The sequence below is a fragment of the Grammomys surdaster genome, unplaced genomic scaffold, assembly GCF_004785775.1.
Source record: "Grammomys surdaster isolate TR1022 unplaced genomic scaffold, NIH_TR_1.0 125408, whole genome shotgun sequence".
Taxonomy (NCBI): Eukaryota; Metazoa; Chordata; class Mammalia; order Rodentia; family Muridae; genus Grammomys; species Grammomys surdaster.
Window position 1 is genome coordinate 669,514 of NW_021620278.1, and position 19,242 is coordinate 688,755.

The window sequence follows — 19,242 nt, forward strand, 5'->3', positions numbered from 1 at the left end:
GGAAACCCTACTGTAAGTTAAGTAGTACAAACCAGAAGAATGTGGACAGCTCTCTGATCCATTTAAGAAAACCAGAGATATTTCTTACTTTATAGATCCAAAGGCTCAAAATAGCAGCAAAAGGCACAAGACATATCAAAAGACTAACAAGTTAACACATACTGTAGAAATGAGAATCATTCCAGAGATTAAGGGTGGGCTCTATCAGGAAATCTATTCACATAATATATTAAGTTTAAAAAATGAAAGTTGAGTTGGCAAGATGGCTCAGCAGATATAGGCACAGGCAGCCAAGCCTGATGGCCTGAGGTCAATCCCAGTACCCACATGGTATCTGTCTGCGCCCCCCCTCTCTCTTTTTCTCCTTCCCTACCCCCCTCACACACACCACACACACACAATAAATACATGTAATTCAAATGTTAAGTAAATAAAAATTAAAGAAATAAAACAAGTATGTTCATAAAAATGATACTCAAAGTATTTGCTATAACTGAGCAGCCACTGTTCCTAATGGTAAACCAAAATATTGACAAACTGATGTCATCCCTGGCCTGCTACTGTCTACTGTGCTGTAGGGTGAAGTCATATCTTTCTGTATTTATATCATCTCCTGCCCTGTCATAACCAGCTCATGTCCCTAGATACAGAAGTAGTCAAATGTCCACCCATCTTCTCTCTTGTACGAACATTCCTACCCTATGGGGTTTTTTTTCCCCCTTTCTAAGTTGCTGGCCTAAAAATGCCTGGGCTCCAGAGACTCCCAGAACTCAGTCTGAGCAGCTGAGAATATATAGGTGTGAGTCCCTGGCCCTAGCCACCCTTCCCTCTTGAGATACCAGGTATTAGCTACCTTCTACCACAGCCAAATACTCTAGAGTGTCAGTATGTGGTGTTTCTGGTTCCACTCCTTCCATTTTCCCCTCAACCTTCTCCCTCTCACCCAGCTTTCAGCCCAGCTCCCACCACAACTGCTCTACTGCCCCTGATTCTGAAATGTGAATGTGGTCCTCCTGGCTTACTAGATGCATTTGCTAGTATAACTCTGAAACCTATCAGATCCATGCCTTCATGGATCAACAACTGTCTCTAAATGGGCCTGCTCTGCTTTCTTTCCACTGTCTAAATTTTAAATGATAACCTCTACCCTCCAGGCTCAGCCCAGCAGCCCTGGGGTGGTAGGGAACAGCATCTAGCACACAGCTACTGGAGGGCAAAGCCACTTCTGTCTGCTCACTCCAGGTATGTTCAGTCTCCAATGGTGATTCAAGTCCCTGGATGGAGTGCAGAGGCTGCCCCTGACTGCCAAGGCTGTATTATGTCTGATGTCTTGTCACTGGTGATGATTCTAGAGTTCTGGTACATGGAGGAGGAAGAGGAAGAAGGAAGAAGAGGAGGAGGAGCAGGAAGAAGAGCAGGAAGAAAGCAAACGTGTGGGAAATCAACAATGCATTTTATTTTTAGAATGTGCCAACTCTAGGGTATGGAGTTTGCACAGTCTGTGTGTACATAGTGAAGAACCAGGTATTTTATTTTCCATTCACTGAACAGCTATGATGCTTTTTATATCTTTTTTTTTTTTGAGGTACAAATGACACTTGAACATAAAATGGCCCTGGATCCTTTAGAACACTGAGGTGGGATGAGCTCCCCACCAAACAGTTGAGGCTGACACAAGAGGCTGCCTCATGCCTCCTCTAAGTGGGCCTGGAGCAGGATGTTCTCCTTCTGGCTTTCCAATGTGATCTAAGAACCCGGGTGGCTTCTAAGGTCTCTTCATCCAGCTTCCATTCATCTGCTAACCCTCCCAGAAGAGCTGTATTTGAGGCAGTATGAAATTGTCCCAGCAGAATCTCTGACACATGGTGAATACCAACTTAAGAGGAAACAGGAGCTTTGGCAAGGCCCATTTCTTCTGGAGCACTGAATTCTGTCCTGGCAAACCAGGAAGCAATGGTGAAGGCATCTGGATTATTTTCCAGGCCTGGCAAAAGGGCTTTTGGGCTGGGAGAACTGAGAACTCAGTTGATCTTCCTTCACCCTGAAGTCTCACCCCATCTGGTCTCCAAACCCCATTTTAATACCTGCTCCTTCTAAAACTAAATATTATAGGAAGGGGCTGTGTCATCGCAGGAGACGGACAGTTATTTAAAGAGCTGATTAAATTAGAAAGGAGCCGGGGGAGGGTGTCTGATTCTCCCTGGGTCCTCCTGAAGCACCAGCTGCAGACTGAGAAACTCAGTTTAAGGGGCCCAAGGCAGGATAGACTTCCCTTAGCAATACTAGTTCCTTCTAATGGTTAGGATATTTGAAGGGATTGTCCCAGCACGTGGCAGGGGGCATATATAAGCAATGCTTCTGAAGCCTCCTCTATAAGAGACCAAGATTTCATGTAGTGAGTTACTGGTAATAAGACCAAAGGCCAGACTTGTGTGGGTATGGGGGCCCAGGTTGTTGAGGAAGGCCATGAGGAACTAATTCCTCCCCCTCAGCTGTGAGTCTCCAACAAGGGCACTGACAACATCATGCCCTCCTTAGGGAGCCACAAATCACCAACCAAAGACCCAACACACAAAAGTCCAGTCCAGTCCAGTCCAGTCCAGTCCAGTCCAGTCCAGGGAAGATGGCAAACTAGGAGGTCAAGAAGATAGCTCCTTGAAAACACTTATGTAGCTCAAGTGCTCCTTTAGGATTGCCCTTGCCTATCAATGCTTATGTGCCATGGTACATCACACACACACACAGATACAGACACATACACACAGACACACATACACACACACACACACAGACACACACACACAGACACACACACACAGACACACATATGGGGATCGGGGGTGGGGGTTGGAGAACAGATCCACTATGTTTGTATCTTAGAAGGATTAGAACTATAAATAGCAAAACACACCCACTGGGTCACCCTGGATCTCAGCTACTTGTGACACAATTGTAGAAATTGGCTAGACTTATATAAAAACAATACAAAACAAATAAACAACAAAAACCCACCCAAAACTCCAAGGTTTGATTGTAGTATGAGGTGAGGCCCACACTCCACCTCCAACTTGCTTACTCTTTCTAGACTAGAGAAACACCACAGTGAAACTCAGGAAGTCCCTGGCTCCCATGCACACCTTTCTCTATAAGTCACTCCTTTCTCATCCTGTTCTCAGGGGGCCACAGTGCTGTGACATGAGCATGTTGTTTTATTAAACAGAACACAGTGGGAAATGGGACCTTTTTCCATTTATGTCAAGAGAACCCACCAATGCTTCACACTTCTTTAATGACAAACAGCATGAGGAAAACCTGGATGGCCACAATGTGTAGGCACACACTCAGCTACTAACGTTTGACCTCACAGTTGGGTGGAGTGGAAAGCCAAATGGATAGACATTAGAAAACTGCCTGAGAAATTTAAACACTGCCTTTAACATGGGTGAGAACAAAGATGGGCATCATGCTGCTCTCTAGTCCTTTCCATGGTGGCTCTGCTTCTGCTGCCTCGAGGTAACTGAAGCCTCACCCTTGAACACTGACTGCAGTTGCAACTCACACATTGCAGCTTTCCACTTCCAAAACTATTTTCCCACAGGGACAGAAGCAGTGTGACAGAAGGGCCACACTTTCCATTACTGTACAGGAAACAAACCTTCACAACAGAACAGCCCTGCTCAGAAGCTTCTATGTATTTACAAACATAGTTGTACATATATACATGTTAACAAAATACAGGGCATTCTAAAAATTAGATCCATCTTAATACATTTTAAAACGTTATTCCGTCAATACTTTTAAAAATTATTTCCCCATAATCTAAAGAAACTCCCTGCCCCACAAACTAATATGGTTTCTGTTTACATTTTTCCCTATGAGAATTTCTTTTCTCTTGTTCCTTGATATTTTCCCCCAAAACCTCTTCTGGCTTCCCTTCTAACAGGAGCCAAGTCTGGGCTTCAGCCCTCTGGGTTGGGCTTCTGCCTGGAGCATCCCTCTCCAGCAGCCGGGTGTCCTCAGGAGTCCAGCTCCAACTGCTCTTGATTCTCACTGAGTCTTAACATAAGTTGCTGTTCATAGTAGAGGCTCTTTGCATAGTTTATTTCTTGTGACAACTTGATAGCAAGGACCTCAGATTTCACATGCACCTAGGGAGGAGACAAGAATGAACACATTGCCCTGAGGTTGGGCAGCCAACCTCAACCAAGTACAACTACAGGGCATGGGCAGAGGACAGCCACCCCAAAGCAGTTCCCATCTGAACATTGAAGATAAAGAGATTCCTAGGGGCCTGTGCCTGGGTCACTCTAATCCAAGCTCTTAGTTTATGACCCAGGTTACTGCAGGCAGCCTATCACCACCCATAACTAATGAGCTTCCATTCACAGGTAAGGCAGGACAATGGACTGAACCCCTTATTAAAGTTCAAAGCCTGGTGGTGGTTGGGCACATAAAGAATCAGCATGTATGTGCCTAAAGGCTTTCTTACCCAGAGTGCTTCACTGCTAGCCTGCCTTGAATGGGGGAGACAGGGGTGGATAGGCACAGTTGGTGGAAAATGCACATTGTGGGCCATTAACTTGCAGCCAAGCAGCTCTGATTTAAGTCACTGACCCCAGGAGGGGCTGAGAAGCTCAAACCCATTCCAGTTCATCCCTGAGAGAATAGAGAACGCTGAAGTGCTTCTGGGGAAAAAGCCAGCAAGATGGCTTTTCTGGTCTATAGAAAGAGCCGAGATGAATACAACTACTCAAAAGGTGAAGCTTTGGGGATGCAGCAGCAGGATCAATGCCTGGACCTGTGACTAGAGCTGGAGCTGCTTCCTTACACCTGCTCTGCTGTGGGCTCATTCGCCCAGCTCAGCAGAGCAAGTTCTTTGGACTAGATATAAATGATGGGGTCAGATGGGTCAGCTAAATCTGAACCCTAGCTTGTGCCACAGTCAGCTATGTGGCCTGAAGGAATCACTTGCCCTGATCCCTCTGTCTCTCACAGCACTGTTCGGGAAGGGCATGCTGGAAACTTTTGGGTGCATCTCCACCCAAAAGTTTTGACACAATACCTACCTATAGAGACGGATACCATTTATTTACAAATTTACAAATATCTTATTTACAAATATCTATTGAATATACTCCACTTCTGTTCATAGATCAAAAGGTTGTGGTTTTCTGATACTAGAAAAACAATGCAGTATGTGCCCTGTCCTGGACTCAGGGTGCCAGCACTTAGTACCATGTTTCAGGGACACAAAACTCTATGGCTATCACTGCTTTGCATTGACTGGGAACTGAGACACAAGGGTAAAAGAACACACCCAGGGCTTCCAGCAGAGCGGGAACATTCAGTGCAGTTCATACCTCACACTGGGGTCCTCAGAGTAAAGCAGGGGTAGAGCAGGGTTTGTCCATGTGAGTGGCAAGAAGCAGCTGTACTCACCATTGGCTTTTGGTGAGATGGGCCTGGGATGGCCACACCACTGCTGGAGTTGGCAGCTTTCTTGGTCACTTGCACATACACCTTCCCATGGTCTTTGGAGACCAGGCAGTGGTAGAGGTCATCGTATCTGACCTCGAGGAAGATGGCCTCTCGGTCTATGTAGTCCCCGCTCTTCAGGAAGTACACAGCTTTGGAGGAGATAAGCACGCAGTAGCTATCCATGTTCTCCACGGCTATGAAGCTGCATGGGAAAGAGAACTCGTGATGCTGAGCTGCTTCATATCAGGGTCAGGCTGTCCCTTGATGCTCAAAAGGGCAGAGACCCACCGATGTCTAGGGTCTGAGGCCTAGGCTTCCCCAGGCTTCTCAATGACCACCCCTCATTGTGCAGGTGTGTGGCTTTATTACTCTGGAACTCAGGTTCCTCATCTGTAAGTTTGTATTATAAAGGACTTGGCCTCAAGAGCTGCTGTTCATAGCTCATAGCGTTCTGCTGTAGGGTGTTCATGACCATTAACAAGTAATATTTGCTAAGAGTTTCAAACAGAGAAAAAAAATCCTGTTCTGATAGGGGCTTTGTGGGGTACTTCATGAACTTCTGTGAGTTAGAGAAAATGGAGACAATGCTGTGCTAACAGGACACGTGACAGACCAGATAGACCATGAGGAGAGACAGTAGGGGCTAGAAGATAGTGAGGGGACAGCCCAGACTGCAAACAATAGCATTTGCATACTTGCATTTACTTCTTCCCTCTGACTGCCCTGATGAGAGGTCACCTGACCCCTATGCAGTAAGGCCAGAGTCACAGGGCTTGTGATACTTGTGATACCACTGAACTCTCAAAACTGTACTCATCACTTCTAAAAGCTCCCAGGCTACTCAGAAACAACTGAGATTTGAAAAACAGAGAGAGAAGACTGAGTCCTGGAGTACCTGCAGCAGAACTCACAGACTGATGTGGAAATTTATGCAGGTCACACCTCTCTGGTTAGCTGATGAGCCAGGAGTAGTCACCTTGAAAGGAAAACCAGTGACTGTCTTCCCTGCTTAGTGGCCGTCTGTATCTTATGCTGACCCTTCTAGTGTGGCTGGGCATCAGGGACAGTAAGCACACTGAGTGATGGCAAGCATACCAAGAGCTGACTGACAATAGGCTGGCTGTGAACCCTGGGGTTTTAAATTTTGTTTGCTCACAGCCACGGCTGTATCTGGAACTGTCATGGATCCAGGTCCAGGGTAGCCTTAGTCTAGAGTCACAAAGCACAAAATCATCCGAAAGGGTAGAGTCATTGATGGCAGGACAGGGCTAGTTTGCTGGCAGCTAGGGACGTGCCTGTCAGAGCCAAGCATGGCTGGCCCTCACTCTCCTCTGCACCTCTCTAGAGCATCCTTCACTCTCCTTCCTATTCCCCCCACACGGAGTCACCATCCTTAACCTCAAAGTTTCCCCAAATAACCTGGCCCTTGACTGGTGCTGACCTTCAACACCTTGGCCTGTCAAAGCACTGCCAGAGGATTCCTTCTGCTTCTTGCTAAGCGTTCTGGTTTCAGTGGCGCTCTAAGCTCCAGTGTGGTCCATTGTATACCCACACGACTTCCTGAGTACCCACCACTGAGTCAGCCACCCATGAGGACTTGCTAAGTACCCACGTTGTTCCAGTCGTCAGTTTAATTACGGCTCCCATGACAAAAATTGGGGTTTGCTGTTCTCATTTAACTGGTTGGCAATGCTGAGAATGTAGACTTGTAAAGTCTCATTGCCAAAATTAGAAGTGCTTAGCCGCTCTCCATGATCAGCAGGCTTAGCCTCCTTATGCCCCACACTCAGAGTCAGGGGCAGCGTTACTGTATGAGGAGAAGGGAGGAGGAAAGGACACGGAGAGACAGAAGGAAAGATAAAAAGAATAGAAAGCATCTCAGGGCCAGCTGGAACTAGATGGAAAATGAACTGAACACACACAAACAGCTTTGCACAGGTGGGCCAGGCGATCAGCCATGAAGGCTGTCTGGAAGTCTCTAAAGAGGCTCCAAAGGTGGCCAGGAGGCAGGATGAGAGCAGACACACAGATTACAACATCCAGGAGAGACTGTATCTCTAGCCTCTCATTAGTGCTCCATCCTCTGAGGAGGCTTGGTGACACCCAGAAAGAAGCCTTTATACCAAAGGGCACAGGGGCTGGTCCTGAGCACATATCCCAACTCCCTTCTAGGAGGCCACAAATGACTCAATTCCTCTTACAGGCCAGGAAACAAGGAGGAATTGTGGCTCTGAGCCAGGGGTGCTTGTAAAAGGCACCCGCATGCATGGCAAAGGAAATCTTGGCTAGGCTAGAAAGGAGAGCCTACAAGTTTGGGACTGTGGTCAGGTGACTTGCAGCTTGGTGACTCAGTTCCTTCATCTCTGAGGGAGATGGTGCTGCCTACCAACTCCTTCAGTTAAGATTAATGGAGAAGATCCATGTTGGGACAGAACAAGTACAGTAAGTACAGCAGCCCTCAATGCCTGTATCTCCACTCTGGGCCTAGGAGCCCGGCTTATGCCCTAGGGCTGCTGCTTCTCACACCATTCACTGTTCTAAAGCCTTCAAACCAAAAGCAGATCAGAACCAAGGGCAGGGCTGTGAGAAGAAAGAGAGCTGGGCAATGGCAGCCAATGGCTCTCTCCCCATTTTCCCTGAGGTTTCTTCTGTAACCCATTAGCCAAGGTCAAGGTTTTGGGTCCCATCACCACCACTATTGTCAGTCTGCTTGACAACACCCCATATCCCAAATCTGGAAACCACATCAAAGATGCACTCAAACAGCTTGGGGCAGACCCTTCATCTGCTGATCCCGATCCTGAACTTGTCACTCACTTTGTGAGGAGTTAACTCAGTGGGCAAAACAGCCCTGCTGGCCCTTCATTCTTCTGACGTATTCCTCCAGCCCCCCTTTTCTCTGTGGCTGCCCAGCTGCAGGCCAGCTCTCTACAGGCTCTGCACCCCACCCCCAGTCAACAGAGCAGTAGAGGCTATGGCTGACACATGGACTTTGGCTTTCTATACTGCACCTACAGTAGCTTTTCTCTGCTGCTGGCCCACAGATGAGCTGATGGAAAGCCTCTCGGGTGACAGAGGAAGGACACCCCATCTGTCCTGTGAGGGTAGAGGGAAGATGACAAACAAACACAAGCACCAGGATAAGTTCTGTCCTTCCAGAAGAGGACAGAGAGGCCCTCTCTTCAAAACTAACCACCAGAGGCCCATGACAAGTGGCTCAGACTTTTCTTAGGGCAGTAACTGTCTACGTTACAGGCAGTGGGCAACAAGGGAACTATCAGTGAACATCTTTCAGTTTCTCCCCTTTGTTATCACCCTCCCCTCCCAAACAAATCTGTGTGACCTGCTAGACTGTGGACTTGCTGAGGAATACCACAAAGTTGTACTTGACCTGGCACAAAGTGAAACTTAACGTATTGGGCAAGGATTCAGAAGATGACAGAGAGGATGCTAAGAGGTGTGGAGGAACCCGACTGCACATAGGTACAACACTGGGTGTAGGATGCCAGGGGCTGTGCTGCCCTCAGAACTTCAAGCAAGCCACTGACTTCTATTTGAGCAGCTGAGTAAGCTGCTGGACACAAGTCTGCAGGTGTCAAATATTTCTGACAGGTTAGCTCCTGGCTTAGAGAGTGTAAGCTGGAGCTAGGCTGTGGCTGAGAGAAATAGTGCCCACCTAGTCATGTAAGGCCCTGGGGTCCATTCCCAGCAAAGGAAGGAGGGACAGAGGGAACAAAGGGGATTTCACTATTACTCATTTCCTGAATTCTTTTTGATTTTGCTAACCATGTAAATGAGTTGGTTTCATTAGAAGAGAAAGGTAGCATTTTTAGCATGCTACTTTGGTTAGAATCCCTCTTCTTCAAAATTCCTCCTCCCCTGCCTCTAGGAAGCAAGCACCTAAGGAGAAAAACCTGAGGTTTACAAGCCCTCCTTTGTTTTCCATTTATATATTTTCTGTATTAAACACACATACCTCCTAAATATTCCTTTCTGTCTAAATGATGAAAGAACTCAAGGACCATACTGCTGAGTACAGCAGCTTCTGGATCACAAAGCCAGAGTCGTTTTTGTGCCTGCAATCTGAATGGACCAACTTGATAAAATACTAGAAACAAAGTGGATACTTCATAAAAGACAAACAAACAAAAATAACTACAGGGTGACTTCTAGCCACAACTAGGCATTGTTCAGAAAAGTTAACCATACAGAGTGTTATTTTAACATCCTCCTCAGCAGGATCCTGGGTTAAGACTGAGGAGAAGGGAAGTAACAGAGGGGCAGAGGACTGATGAGCCTGCTATGAAGCCTTAGCAGACCTTCAACTGGATGTCAGTGACAATCCATTCAATACTGTTTAATTAAATGGAAAAAACCCCACAAAACTAAATGCAACTTGATGTGGGAGATCAAAGTTGACGCTGCTGTGGTGCTGGGGGACTTTGTGGGGTTTTCACTCCATCAGGAAGTAATTACACAATATTTTCCAGAAGTGAAACAGTGAGTCTAACTGGAAAAAAATGTGGAAACATTTAGTTAGAACAGTAGAGCAAGGTATTAAAGACCCCTTTAACGGGTTAACTCTGAGGGGAATATGCAAATAATTAGATCCTTAAACATGTTTTTAATTACAAATCTAGGATAAAAGTCAGAGGTAGAAGTCAGCATCCATGTTTTTCCTGAGAACACCCTTCCTGCAGAGGGATGACTGGACCACTCATACTGCCCAGAGTAAAGGCTGATAAGAGAGGACACTCCAAGCCATGTTCGCCAGGCCTCCTGGTCACTTCAACTATATGCCCGGGGAGATTGAGGTCACATGCCTCCCTCACCACCCACTGGCCAGGCTCCACCTTTAGCGTGGGTGGAGATACAAAGTCTTCATCTCCAAAGTTAAAATTCAGCCAGTAACTGTGCCCAGATCACATGAACTTCAAGTGTTTAGTTGAAATTCACTTTGCTGATTTCATCCTGACTGCAGATCTTAGCTCACTGGCCTGTTTCCAGGCTGTGTACCATGTGGGCGGCAACTCCATGGTGCCTGGACTATACACTTTGTTCATGGTGTTTTTCTGGTCTTATGTCATTCTATTACAAATGAATTTGATTGCAGAGTAACAGGGATGGTTTGGATAGAATAGAGGTGGGTTAGCAAAGAATTTAAGATTTAACACACAAAGATCTGTAATTTTACTTAGCCTCTTTTTTGAGACAGGGATGCCAGGCTGACTATGGATGGTAGCTGAGGCTGACTTTGAACTTGTGATACTCCTGCCTCCATCTCCTGAGTGCAAATGCTACAACTCTTGTTTTATGCAGAGCTGTTTATTGAACCTGGGGCTTTGTGCATGCTGAGCAAGCATTCTACCAGCTTAGCTACATCTCTTACCTCTTACTTAACCCATGGGATATGGAAAGTGGAACATGTGTTAACACAAATGTTGAACTGCAGCTCTCCAGCTGAGTTTATTGAGTGATTTGAATCCCAGGTACTACTCTAGGTTCAGAGGGTTCTCCAATGAGAGGGATACCCTAGCCATCACTGGTTGCCATCCTAGTAGAGTCTACATCATGTTTTGCTTGGCTGACAAATGACACTTTAGGTCTGAGTCTGAGGCCCAAAACTGCATCAATGATGCAGTTTATATGAATGTCTCAGTCCTCTCAGCCTTCAGAAATGAAGATCTAAGTTTCTGTTGTTGAGGCCACTCAGTCCACACATGTTATTAGTAGAATAGGCTCAAGAGAAGAAATGCACAGTATTATTTAGAGATGTTCCAATGATACCATAGCAAGATACACTTAAGAAGATGCCATAGCCCATCTCCTAAATTCTAGACTTCATTTTCTATGTTCTCATTCAAACAAATATGAAATGGGAATTGAGGTCTCTGGTGCTGTCTCAACCAATGACACTGAAGGCCACTCCCAGGAGCTAATCCCCCTGAACTCTTCCACCAGCTAGCAACACTCACAGTGCCAGATCCTTCCTAGCTCTCTTCACCTTAGAGGATACAAGTCACACTAGGACATTTCTATGGCTGAAATTCGGTCCTTTCACACTGGTCAAGTCACAGAGCACCTTATATTCTGAGGATTTCCACAAAATAGCACCAGAGACTGCCATGGTTACCACATCGGCTAAGAATAATCTCACTAGCTGAAAATGTGTAAGAGTGACAAAATAATTAAGAAAACTGCATTTCCAGAATATTTGATGGGTAATAACTTGCTATTTGGTTTCAGTTTGCTAGCATTCTCTAGCAAACACTAGATACTAAAGTTTAAAAAAAAATTATGGGGGCTAGAGAGATGGCTTAGCTGTTAAGAGCACTGACTGCTCTTCCAGAGGTCCTGAGTCCAATTCCCAGCAACCACATGGTGGCTCACAATCATCTGTAATGAGATCCAATGTCCTCTTATGGGGTGTCTGAAGACAGCAACAGTGTACTCATATACATAAAATAAATTTAAAAATCTTTAAAAAAAATTTATGGGACAAAAATCCCTTAAGACTGAGACTATTACTGGGCAGTGGTGGCGCACGCCTTTAATCCCAGCACTTGGGAGGCAGAGACAGGCGGATTTCTGAGTTCGAGGCCAGCCTGGTCTACAGAGTGAGTTCCAGGTCAGCCAGGGCTACACAGAGAAACCCTGTCTCAAAAAACCAAAAAACACTGCGACTATTTCATGTACTGGCCTCTCTAAACTGACTACAGAGAGACTGATACAGCAGTGACAATGCAGCAAGGTCTGCTCTGGAGCAGGCTGAGAGCCACTCCCTCTGGTAATGGCCATTTACAATCTGACACTTAGGACAAGTAATTCTTCAGTCTCTTCTAAGGGCTGTATCAGCATGAAGCTTCTGGGTTACAGAGAAATTTCTCAAAGACAGACAAGGTAACACAGTAGACCAATGGGCTGTTTCTCTGCCCCCCACTTACAACTCGTCCTGGATGTTGTCCGTTAGCTTGAAGAGCTGTTCCTGTCCTTCTGCCTGGCTCTCGGAATATCGAGGAAGCAGCCCCTGTGGGCCAGTGCAGCAACGTGGTTTCCGAACCCTCTGGGCTTGGGTCCTAGAAGGGCAAATGGACAAGAAGTTAAAGTGTCACAGTTAAAAATTTGTCCTTCTTCATTTGAAAAGGCATTGCTTAATTGACAGGATCCAGCTGCTGCAGGCCTTTGTTGTCTATGCCCACTGGACTTTATAATCATTTGGTTATTCAGGCAGGAATCTAAATCTTAGGCTAGAACAAAGAAGTAATTTGAGTCAGGAATCTAAATCTTAGGCTAGAACAAGGAAGTAGGCTTCAGACATGAAAATGACTTTGGGCTAGGACAGGGAAGTTGGCTCAGATATTTTGGTCATCCTGATAAGCCCTTAGAAACAGTGATCCTGGGAGTGTTCAGAATTTTGTTTATTGCTTGCTTGTTCTTTGACTATTCATGTTTATTCTCCTCCTTGTTCCTTGACTATTTGCATCTATTGTATTGCTAGTTCCTCAACCTAGAACTGACCTTAATACATGCATGTAATTAAAATGGTATAAAAGCAAAAAGGAGGAGGGAGGATGGGATAGGGAGTTTCTAGAGAGGGGAAATGGGGAAAGGGGATGGCATCTGAAATGTAAATAAATAAAATATCCAATAAAAAAGATTATTATGATGCTCAATCAGGTAACTCCCTAGGCTCTCCAGTTTACTCTTGTGTAATGGGATGTCACAATCTACCTGTCGGCTGGAAAATCAAGAAAAGTGCCCATTGCTCGTGCCAGAGAGCATAGATTACCCATCACCATGGCTCTGTGATGATTATCACAAGCCTCCCTGTGGCCCACATCATTTTGCTAGGGATTTCTTTGGGTCAGCCCTCTGGGGACATGCAGTGGGTGCAGGAGGAACACAACAGGGGCTTTAGTGTGAACCTGCCATGTTGCCAGGTTACTGTGGAGTGAGCCCAGTCTCCCTGGTAAAGGGTAAGGAATGCAGCAGCCACGTGAGGAGACTAGTCCCAGGCCACAGCAGCAGCCCTAACTCATGCCCTTGGCTGTTGGTTGCCTAAAGGAATCTGCTTTGCTATTGCTTTCAGGGACGGTTGCTGTTGTCTTTTTCCACAAACCATAGACAGGATAATTGATAAATACTTTTTGGTGTTTTCCTAGAAACAGGAGTCCATGTTTGTCTTGGAAAGACAGTGCATACTTCAGATGACTGATAAGAGTGCACCGGGTCTGTCCTTAGCCGTGTACTTGCTGTACTTTTTATTATTTGTTCCTGGAACCCACTGAAGCAAAACATCCCTCTCTAGACATACCTCAAAGAGGGGAACAGGCAGCCACACTGAATCAGCACTGTAGAACCACGTACTGGTGGCAGTGGAGACAGACTGACCGGAAAAAAGGCAAGTCTGGGTAGGATCCTGGAAGCAGAAGTCTGGAACTTGCCACAGGCTATCTGCAGAGCTAAGATCATTGCAAGTGTTTCTGGACAAAGGTCAGGACGAGTTCACCAGGCTATGGGTCCAGAAGGTGCCATGGGGTGGGGGATGTATGTGTGTGATTGTTCTTAGGAAGCCAGAGAGTCTCCCACTCCCAGACAATTCGCAAATATTTAGGTATGAGGGTACTTAGGTCCTCTTGGTTGTGTTTTCAGGAGAGATATAGAAGACACAATGACTTGCATGACAGGCTGGGTAATGGGTTGGCTTCATTTATAGCACATATTTACATATTCCCACTATCCTTAGTTTCAACTCTTCCTTCAAGGTTTAGGCTTACTGATGTCCTTCACCCCTGAGGTCTCCCTGAAAGTGGGGATAGTGGTGTTGGTAGACACAGTGAGTCCACTGAGAAAGGAACTTCATAACTGCTCATCTATGGATGCTAGCAGGTCACCATATGCAAGGGGTCCACAGGTAGGTGCTGAGTGGGCTTTTCCAGATGGCATGTTCTAGTTTCCTGGCCTGGTGAAACAATTGCTGTCATTTTACTGTCTAGATCAATGATCAATAACATTTCTTCCCCAAGATATTCATTACCATGATCTTTTGCCTAAGAGGCTTCTGGAAGGGCCATTGGCTAGCAAGTAGAAGACCAAACATTTCTCCAAGAGGAAGATGGTGAGGTCACTTTCCCATCTCCTTTCAATGTAAGGTTTGATTCTCCTTTCAGCCCACTTCCTAACTTGCAGAGATATCTGTGGGCTTACCTATAACATATACTCCATACTAACTATTATTTCCACCTCTCCACAGCTGCTAACAAATGGCCTTTGTGTTTATTTGCTTTGAGTGAGGGTCTTGTATGTTGTAGCCCATACTGGACCTGAACTTACTACATAGCTCTAGCTGACAATGAACTGGCCGGCCTGCCTTAGCCTCCCGAATGCCAATTCCCCCCACATCAGTGAGAATGGCTCTTCTGGAAACATAACTTCAGAGCAAGCCAGTCACCTATTCAAAACACATCACCTCACTCAAATATGTGTGTATTTATTCCCTCCACATAAACAGCACACACCATTAAGAAAAAGCATTTGGCCTCAGCAGTGCCTGGCTGCCTGCAGAGAAGCAACAGAAAGGTGAATGGTTTGTGGGAGGGGAGCAGTGGAGGCCTTTGCTGGGCTATGAAGCAAAGAGGAGGTTCTGCAATGTGAAAGCCAACGGGCATCATCTCAATTTTCTAAGAGAAAGGTCCAGGGTGCCTCTGTCTAGTCCACTAGGGAAGCAAAGGGTAGATATGAAACTTTATCCTTTGTGAACATGTGTCCTGTTCCTTTCACGACACCAGTTTTCCTTAGTGTTTAACAGCAGGGTGAGGGGAAAACTGACTGTGAACTCAGCATCCCTCTGAAGGAACTGAAGGAAGTCTTGCAGCCCAATGAAAGACAGCAGGCTCCTGCTCCTGAGCTCCTAGAAGTCACACCAACTGCAGGCCAACTTAGAACGGAAGAAAATAGGCCCCGTGTCACCAAAAAGTTTATTCCTTGACTCAGTGGGCTCCTCTAGAGCCCTTTCTCAAACTTTATGTCCACTCCCAATATATTTGTTATCTTCTAGCCTGCAAACTATAACCCCACAGATACATCCAGAATGAGCAGTTAGAGCAGCTCCCTTGTGGGCACGCCCCCATACCCACGTGTTATGCTTATTTCCTCCCTGATTTTCCATAGAGGGTAAACTACCTCCAATTTTACAGTCCTCTCTTGGTAGCCTACCAAATACCAAGGGTTAGGCTGGACTCGGTGCCTAGTGCTGGGGCCTACAGGAGCTCACTGTGATGTTCAAAACTCATGTTCATATCAATATGATATAGACGGGGAAAACCCACAGCCTCTCATTATATCTGTAGCTCAAAGAGAGGACAAGCTCTGTAAATGAGGGGTTCCCCACAGAGGAGTGATTTGAGAGTATTCTTTAGAAAGGTGAAAGGAAGATTAAAGGTTCTCTTCTTCATTCTTCTACAATGTTGAGTCAGTAACTAAAGCTAGTTTTTCTTATCTAAAACACAACCTACATTTCAAGTTCTTATGTTCAGGTTGGTTGGTCATGAGCAGGGTTTGGGGATGGTGTGTAAAGTCACTGTGAGAACAAATCTGAACACAACAACAACCAAAAAAACAATAACAAAACAACAACAACAACAACAACAAAAAAAAAGTCAAACATAAGCAAATATTTCCAAACCCAGGAGCTGGTAGAAAGGTTATGAGGTGACTTTCACTGAGGAAAAGGAACAACTGTGAGGTAGAACTGTTCTCATAGTCATCTGTATGACTATATAGACACATAGACAGATGTAACTGACTGGCTGTTAAGTCACCCTATCTTTGTTCCCAGTGAGCCAGGCTCTGTTCAGGACCTGCCAGCATCACTGGCCTCTTTATTTGAACAAACGATACACAGCCCCACTGCTGACCACAGCTTGGGTCTTTTGCATCCAAACTCCATTCCTCCTCTTCTAGCACAGACCTGAATTCTGAATCTTGTGTCTATTGCCCATGTTCTTTCCTAGGCTGTCTTCCCACACTTCAAAGTTTGCTCTGGCATACCAGTGTTATCTATAATTTCTAATAGTGTTGGTAATTGCAGACGCTGCTGTCTATTGAGAGGAATTAGCCCTTCCCTTGGGCAGCGGGAATTCACTTGTGTCTGTTTACTAATACCCCATCGTATGACTATCTGAGTACCGGCCAAAGTCTTGCTATTACAAGTGATGTGGCTATGAACATTCTTGTGCATTTGAACAACAAACAATAATATAATAATATAATAGTAATAATAATAATACACATTTTGTATTATTGATGACCTTTGGATTTGGATACACACACATGCATACATGGATGCCTGCACACTTTCTGCCAGATTTCAGGATATTAAAGTTTGCTGAAGAGGAGAATTTTAGTTACTTTTAAAGGGGTAAAACCGACTTCCGGCCTGGGCCTGAGCATAGAGCAGGTCTCAGGTGGCAGCTCTGTACCCAACCTCAGAAAACCGAGAGAAAGAGGGCCTCCCAGGAACTTTAACTCAGGCAGCTTCCCAGGTAAAAATGAATCACCCGTGATGTCTGCTGTTAGAAGTTCTAATCCAGATGCTGGCCTCCGAACTTATACTACTCAGACCTTTGAAGGGCCACTGACAAGAACATCAAACAGCTAGAGATTGACATCACTAATCTGAAGAAATCCCTCGTTTCGCTGTCTGAAGAGACCTCCTAAAATCGCAAAGATCCTTATTGGACTTGATTTACTCTATTACAATAGAAAAGGCTGTGTACAGCTCTTGACTGTGTACAGCTCTTAAAGAAGAATGTTGCCTTTACACAGACGAGACAGAGATGGTTAAAGAGAGCATGAAATAGGTCAGTGAAGGCCCTGAGAAAAATCAGAGAGAGAAAGAGACAGATGAATGCTGGTACAAGAATTGGTTTTTAGCCTCTCCAAGGTTGTCAACCTTACTTCCTCCCATCTTGGGACCATTATTTGGGTTCTTTTTGCTTATTTCTTCTGGTCCCTGGGCCTCAAATAGGCTGACTAACTCTGTGAAACAACAGAAAAATAATTTGGTAGCAAAACCTATTCAGATACATTATCATAGGTTAGCTATGGAGGACCACGAGACTCAAGATGAGGTTGTTACTTTATCCAGGGTGTTCCCAAAACCCATCTCCACCCAACCTAAAAGAGGGGACTTCTGCCCCTAGACCAAGCAGAGAGGGGCCACCCAGAACCCCCTCTGACAGGCGATCTGAATTCTTGCTTAGGCTTCGAGGCTAAGCACTGCAAGGGAATATAAATGAAAGTTAAGAATATCTCTCTGGGTTCCCTGAGGGACAAGCCTGGCTGCATAGGGGTTGATGTCAAAAGTATCCCTTCTCCAGGAAAAAGACATCGGGATGGGTATGGCCCTCATGCCTCACTGGACAACGACAGGGGGACTGGAGCCATTACAAGGTCCCCTTCAATTACTGGAGGTCAGGTCTCTATCACCGCTTTCGCAAGATTAGAATTGCCATAGCCCTACTATACTTAGAGAAGGGAGGAGATGTCAGGGGCAGCCCTGCTTACACACTGAAGGCCTAAAACCAGCCACAGGCCTAAAATCAGCAATAGGCCTGTCATACATGTATACTAACACCAAGTCTTGGGCCTCTGTGGAAAAACATTGAAACAGATGGCTATAAGCTATTGTAAACAGGCAGCTTTTGTGGAAATTTACCAGCCTGAGTAGTCATAGACCTTGTAAATAGGTAGCCTTGGCAGACAATACCAACTTAGATAAGAACAAGTGAGTCATAGGCAGAGTCATAGTGACCTGTCCCCTGAACCTTCACCCAGCCGATACCTGGTTCTAAAAGGTATCTGTATTCCCCCTGAACACCCACACTCCAGTGTCACCCCCTTCCCCACATCCTGCCTTTCTGTGTTTATAACCCCTGTGTGAATGAATTACAATTTGAGAAAAAATAAATAAATTATTAATAAATAAATAAATAAAAAATAAAAAAATAAAGGTACAAGAAGCTTACAGAACATGAAACAGATTGGACCAGAAAGAAATTCTCCCCACCACATAATAATCAAAACACTAAATATACAGAACAAAGAAAGAATATTAAAAGCTCCACAAGGACACTTGCTCAATTATGTTCATATCAGCTTTATTCATAACAACCAGAACCTGGAAACAATCTAGATGACCCTCAACCAAAGGCTAAATAAAGAAAATGTGGTACATTTAGAAAAAAAAAAAAGAGGTAAAACCATTTTGTACTCCCACCAGGATACAGTAGAAACACATAAATATCTACACCCCTTCCAATGCTTGGTACTGTCTAGGGCAGCATTGATTAATATGCCTCACAGCCATATCGCTACCAAGCATGTGAGATGTGGCCAGTGTAACAAAAGAACCAAATTTTAAATTTACTTTCACATGAGAACCCATCTCAAAACAAGTAGACAAAGGAAAAGGAAAGGAAAGGAAAGGGAAGGGAAGGGAAGGGAAGGGAAGGGAAGGGAAGGGAAGGGAAGGGAAGGGAAGGGAAGGGAAAAGGGAAGGGAAAAGAAAAGGAAAGGAAAAGGAAAGGAAAAGGAAAGGGAAAGGAAAGGAAAAGGAAAGGAAAGGGAAAGGGAAAGGAAAGGGAAAGGAAAGGGAAAGGAAAGGGAAAGGAAAGGGAAAGGAAAGGGGAAAGGAAAGGGGAAAGGGAAAGGGAAAGGAAAAAAGGGAAAGGAAAAAAGGGAAAGGAAAGGGAAAGGAAAGGG

General features: G+C 45.3%; 1 protein-coding gene across 2 annotated transcripts in view; it reads right to left on the reverse strand.

The window, feature by feature from the left end:
• Window positions 1-1,432: 1,432 nt before the first annotated feature.
• The window catches only part of Vps13d (vacuolar protein sorting 13 homolog D), a 219,532-nt gene continuing 201,722 nt past the window's right edge, over window positions 1,433-19,242 (reverse strand). Inside the window, exons 67-69 of one of the 2 annotated variants that reach the window (XM_028786006.1) lie at window positions 12,423-12,554; window positions 5,440-5,680; window positions 1,433-4,148 (exon numbers count right to left, since the gene is read on the reverse strand). In XM_028786006.1, coding sequence (XP_028641839.1) covers window positions 4,017-4,148; window positions 5,440-5,680; window positions 12,423-12,554 — 505 coding nt within the window. In that variant the 3' untranslated portion in view covers window positions 1,433-4,016. The remainder of the gene's footprint in view (window positions 4,149-5,439; window positions 5,681-12,422; window positions 12,555-19,242) is intronic. The other variant, XM_028786007.1, reaches the window with a different exon arrangement.